The sequence below is a fragment of the Myotis brandtii genome, unplaced genomic scaffold, assembly GCF_000412655.1.
Source record: "Myotis brandtii unplaced genomic scaffold, ASM41265v1 scaffold144, whole genome shotgun sequence".
Taxonomy (NCBI): Eukaryota; Metazoa; Chordata; class Mammalia; order Chiroptera; family Vespertilionidae; genus Myotis; species Myotis brandtii.
The window spans coordinates 2,400,098-2,406,410 of NW_005355159.1; the positions used below are offsets into that span (position 1 = coordinate 2,400,098).

General features: G+C 38.5%; 1 protein-coding gene across 1 annotated transcript in view; it reads right to left on the reverse strand.

Annotated features, from left to right (window-relative positions):
* Positions 1-1,134: 1,134 nt before the first annotated feature.
* The window catches only part of LACTB (lactamase, beta), a 17,077-nt gene continuing 11,898 nt past the window's right edge, over positions 1,135-6,313 (reverse strand). Inside the window, exon 5 of the mRNA XM_014535494.1 lies at positions 1,135-1,914. Within this exon, the coding sequence (XP_014390980.1) occupies positions 1,383-1,914 (532 nt within the window). The 3' untranslated portion in view covers positions 1,135-1,382. The remainder of the gene's footprint in view (positions 1,915-6,313) is intronic.

Here is a 6,313-nt window from a genome sequence, read left to right on the forward strand (position 1 = left end):
AAGAAAACAAAATTAAAAAAAAAATATATATATATACTAACACTTTAAACAAAGAATTTAAATTAAAAAATAAATAAATAAAACCCTGAAAAAAAATTCTTTGATGGTTTTAGCAATATCTTTTTGGATATGTCTCCTTGGGCAAGGGTAAACAAACAAAAAGTAAACAAAAGGGACTACATTAAACTGAAAAGTTTTTACATAGTGAAGAAAAACAACAAAATAAAAAGACAACCTACTGAATGGGAGAAGATATTCATAAGTGATACATCTGATAAGGAGTTAAACTCCAAAATGTATAAGGAACTCATACAACTTAATGCCAAACCCCCTCTCCCCAAACAATCCAATTAAAAAGTTGGCAGCGGAACAAGTAGCCATTTCTCCAAAGAGGGCATACTCATGGCCCACAGACATATGTAAAGATGCTCAGCATCACTAATCTTCAAGGAAATGCAAATCAAAAACACAATGAGATATCATCTCGAAGCAGTCAGAATAGCTATCATCAAAATATAAAAAAATGAGGATGTGGAGAAAAAGGAGCCCCTGTGCACTACTGGTGGGATTGTAAATTGGTGCACCCACTATGGAAAACTGTATGGAGATTCTTCAAAAAATTAAAAATATAGCTGCCATATGACCCAACACTTTCATTTCTGGGTATTTATCCAAATAAAATAAAAACGCTAATTCAAAAAGATCTATACACCCCTATGTTCATTTCAGCCTTAATTACAATAGCCAAGATATGGAAGCAACCTAGGTATCCATTGATAGATGAGTGGATAAAGAAGTGGCATACATGTACAATAGAACATTATGCAGCAATAAAAAAGAACAAAATCTTGCCATTTGCAACAACATGGATGGACCTAGATGGTATTATGCTAAGTGAAATAAATCACACAGAAATATAAACACTATTTGATTCCACTTATATGTGGAATCTAAAAAAACCAAAACAAATCTAAATAAACAAAACAAAACAGGCTCATAGATATGGAGAACAAGCTGGTGGTTATCAAAGGGGAGGTGGTGAGGGGATGGATTTTTTAAAAAGGAAAAAAAGAGCAATATTTGAAGGTTCCTACTGAATGAGATTTTCTCTATTTTACACATTCAAAAAGTATATATTTTTATCAGAATATTTTATTTCAAGAATTAACTTTTTTCAAAAAGTAAATACAATATTGTTACTTCCCTGAGTATAAAGAACTAACCCTACAATAAAAGACAATTACAAAATTAAAACAATTAGAGGTACATATTTTCTGTATTCAATTATACTATATTACAAATTTATTCTTAAAAACCTCATGTTTTTTGGAACTTTAGTTAATGTTTAAAAAAGCAAAACAGTTCATTTCGCACCTGTGACGTTAAGGTATGTCTGATCTGTCTTTATCAAATTCCAGGGCAATCTTTAAAGCAGTGCCATTGAGTCCTACAGACTGCATGTTACATATGATGGAAACAACTACTCCCCTTGGAGGAACCTTGTTACATACAGATTCTGCATCCAGTTCTTCAGGAAGGATGAGCAGGACACTACTGGCACCCACGGCACCTCCAGTATGTGAGGCATAATGCCGTTGCTTCCTACAAGAGCCGTATGTTTGCTTCTTTTCCACGACACCCCATGCCATTGCATATTTCCCCTCTTTATCCCAAGACATCTCTGTGTTCGGGACTGGTGTCCAAATCATAACCATGGTTTCTGGTTTGAGATATCCAGGCAAAAGATTTTCATTTGCGTTCTTAAACAGCCTGACTTGGTAACCATACAGCATTGCATTCCCAAATTTCAGAAGGTCACCCACTGTAGACAGAAATCCACCACCAGCCCACTTATAGGAGTTATCCACGTAAGGTGTGTTGACAAGACGTCCCTTTTTATTGTAACTATAAAATCTAAAATAAAATAAGAACGGTGATTAAAAATTTAATAGTCTATTGTTGACTTTACAGATGAAAACGAATAGGAAAATGTACATGAGACAGATTGCATTTCATTGTAGTAATCACACATTCGCAGGAACTAACCACTAATTTTCAGGATAATTCAGATCTTAATGAAATACAAATAACTGAGTAGTCTAATTGCCTTGTGAATTAAAGCATAGAAAGTGGGTTATTTTTTCTATTGTCATGTTTGCCCATACTGAGTGTATCAAACTTTAAATAACTGCAAAAAATTTAATGATTAAGATTACACATGCCTGGTCAGCATGGCTCAGTGGTTGAGTGTTGACCTATGAACCAGGAGGTCATGGTTTGATTCCTGGTCAGGGAACATGCCCAGGTTGCAGGCTTGATCCCTAGTAGAGGGTATGCAAGAGGCAGCCAATCAATGATTCTCTCTCATCATTGACATTTCTTTCTCTCCCTCTCCCTTCCTCTCTGAAATAAATTTTAAAAAACGATTACACATGATATATTTGCCCCATGCATATGCAGAAACACCTATGGTTTGGCAGAGAGTCCTTAGACTTAGTGAATCATGTGCCACACATGAACTTTATAAGTAAAAGTGTACACATCAAGATGTTTAGAAATAAGCCCTAACCAGTTTTGCTCAGTGGATAGAGCATCAGCCTGTGGACTGAAGGGTCCCAGGTTCGATTCTGGTCAAGGGCATGTACCTTGGTTGCGGGCACATCCCCAGTAGGGGGTGTGCAGGAGGCAGCTGATGGATGTTGCTCTCTCATTGATGTTTCTAACTCTCTATCCCTCTCCCTTCCTCTCTGTAAAAAATCAATAAAATATATTTTTAAAAAGATGCTTAGAAATAAGATTAATATTTGTAAGGAGACTAGATCTCTTGGCTAAAAGTACCATAGAAATACCATATATAATGATGTGATGTGGTACTTTCTTGGTGTAGAAACTGGAGTTAGCAAACCTCAGTCTGGACCACAATCTCACCTTTTCTATCTATGCTTATTTTATTTGATTAACAAACACTTATAAAGTTCTTACTATGTGCCAAGCATTGTTCTAAGAACTACATAAATATGAACTAATTTATTTTTGTAACAACATTAGGAGATAGGTATTATTATAATTCCTATTTTATAGATGAGGAAACTGAGACACGGAGAGTATAAATAGCTTATACTCTTATAGCTTACACCACATTCACACAGCTTGTAAGTGGCAGAGTGTGAATTTAAACCCAGGCAGTCTGGCATTCCTATTCACTGCTTTAGCATCCTATCTTGTAAAATGAGGACAAAAATATCTATTTGCAGAGTTAGGAATATATGTATGAAACACTGCATATTTCTGGCAGGTACTTAATAAATGATAGTTACGCCCTGACTGGTTTGGCTCAGTGGATAGAGCGTCGGCCTGCGGACTGAAAGGTCCCAGGTTTGATTCCGGCCAAGGGCATGTACCTTGGTTGCGGGCACATCCCCAGTAGGAGGTGTGCAAGAGGCAGCTGATCGAAGTTTCTCTCTCATCGATGTTTCTAACTCTCTATCCCTCTCTCTTCCTCTCTGTGAAAAATCAATAAAATATCTATTTTTTAAAAAATAAATGATAGTTAATATTTACTCATGCATTCAACAATTATTGGTGGAGCACTCACTCTGTGGCAGGGACTGTTTGGATGCTGGGATAAAGTGTTAAACAAAAGAGACAGTGTCTGACCTCATGAGGTTTCTATGCTAATGTGAGGAGGCTGTAACATAAATGAGGTAAAAAAATGAAGTCACAAAATAATTAAACAAAAAATGAAACTTGGCTCAGGAGAATCCTTTCTTTCAAGATTCATAATAAAATGATGCTCTTAGGTTTTTGGTTTGCTGACTGTCTCACTCTGATGATCTTCATCTTCCTTCTATGCTGGCTGTGCAAAGCCCTGTCAGACCTGGATCTCACCATCACGCTGAACTGTTTTATCTCTAAGGTCTCAGACTCAGAAATTTCTTCCTATGACTTCGATTCTTCGAGCCCTTCAATGAACCTGCTCTCTGCCCTCCCTGTGACCTCCGTCTATTCCCCTCCATCTAGTCCCCTGACTCTTCCATCTCCCCAGGTTTTTTGTTCCTACTGATTTCACCGGATTTTCTGTCCTAACCTGAACTAAACCATCAGCCATTTCAACTACTTCAGCTGCCATCTTACTAGCTCCTTTAGGTTCCTCACTCTTCTGACCAATCCTGAATACATATAGGCAACCCTTTCCTTGGCTCCATTATCTGCCAAGAAAGGCTATAGAAATTCATCTAACAAAGGTGACTGATACCAATTCATACTCTTGCTAAGGGTCTTGACTGCTGTTATCAAATCTTTTCATTCTCTTCCTGGTTATTCCCTGGTATATTCTTCATAATAGCCATTCCCAATCTCTTCCACTCTCAGCCCTCTACTCTACCTCAGGCCCAATCAGCAGATAACTGTACCTTTTGTTTTACTGAAAAGATTGAGACCATCCAAAGTGAGCTAGAAACTCCAATCTTTATCTCAAAAGGTATTTACATCATCATCCATTTTTTCCTTCCCTTGTCACTTAAGAAATGTCCCTGTTATTTTTAAGACTAATTCCATGATCTACATCTTTGCCTCTAAACTTTGCTCCATCAGTTATACTCCCAAGATGATTTATCTCCTTGCAGTCCATTCTCCATGCAGAAGCCTGAGATTGTCTCCTCCTTCTCCCATCCATTGGAAACCCTCCAATGGTTACCACTGTAATGATAATAAAACCCAACTTTCCTACCATGGCCTATAACACAATCAATGGTCCTCAATAGAGGCAGTACCAACCCCATAAGCAAACATTTTGGAGGCATTTTTTTTCAGTGGTCACAATTATTAGAAGGATTTTACTGACATTTAATAGATAGGGGCCCAAAGTTCCTAAATGTCCTGTGGTGCATGGAAAAGTCCCACACAATGGTCCATTCTCCTGTATGCTGCAAGACTTTCTGTGCCATGCTGGGAACTTTGACTCCTTCACCTTAGTTCCAAAATGCTCTAGTTTCCTAGATCCTAAGCGGGGAAAAACTTTTATCTTTTAAAAAATCCTCACCCGCCCTAACTGGTTTGGCTCAGTGGATAGAGCATCGGTCTGCAGACTGAAGGGTCCCAGGTTCGATTCCAGTCAAGGGCATGTACCTTGGTGGTGGGCACATCCCCAGTGGGGAGTGTGCAGGAGGCAGCTGATCAATGTTTCTCTCTCATCGATGCTTCTAACTCTCTATCCCTCTCCCTTCCTCTCTGTAAAAAATCAATAAAATATATTTTAAAAAAATCCTCACCCAAGGATATATTTTTAAAATCTTTTAATTGAATATTAGGTGGAGAAGGGAGAAAGGGAGAAAGAGAGACAGACATCAATGGATTGCCTCTCATACGTTCCCCAAACAGGGATTGAATCCCCAAAGTAGGTATGTGCCCTGATCAGGAATTGAACCCACAACCTTTTGGTGTATGGGATGATGCTCCAAACAAATGAACCACCCAGGCAGGGCAAAACAACAACACTTTTATCTTTTTATCCTTGTTACATCTTCCAGTTAACTGTCCTTTCTCTCTCATTTACTGCCCAACTATGTAAAACAGTCTAGTCTACACCTGCTGTTTCCATGCACTCACCTTCTGCATTCATTCAATTCCTTCTATTCTGGCTGCTGTTCCCCCATCACAACTAAATTAGAAGATCTCTTATGGGTCATCAAGGATCTTCTAATTCCCTTTTACAGTTCTCATCCTATTTGCCCCCATGTAGCACTATTAACCAGCACTTCCCTGACACTCCCCTCACACAATTCTGCTCTGAGCTCTCTCTTCTAGTTCTAATCCCATATACTCCTCCAAACACTAGTGGAGATAACTATAAATTTTCTTTTATGGAGATAACTATAAATTTGTACCTGTACCACAACCCGTTCCCAATTGACAACCGGTTTTGGAGAAGGGCAGGAAAGTTGTTTATCAGACTCACCTCTGGACCTCCTACCTCCCAAAATTATATCTTCCCTTAAAAATTCATAACTTTGGAGGGACTGGGGGCATAGTTTGAAAAGTAACTCCTCTTTCTTCCTTCAAGATTTTTATATGTCCCCTAAAAGCCCAAGTCATAATATTGAGTGAAGCAGGGGTGGCCATAGGTATGTGCTTTAAAGATTAAAAGAAAAAGTCTACAGCCCGGCCAGCGTGGCTCAGTGGTTGAGCATCAACCTATGAAACAGAGGGTCATGGTTCTATTCCCAGTCAGGGCATATGCCCAGGTTGTGGACTCAATCCCCAGTGTGGGACATGCATGAGGCAGCCAATCATAGATGTTTCTATCTCTCTCTCC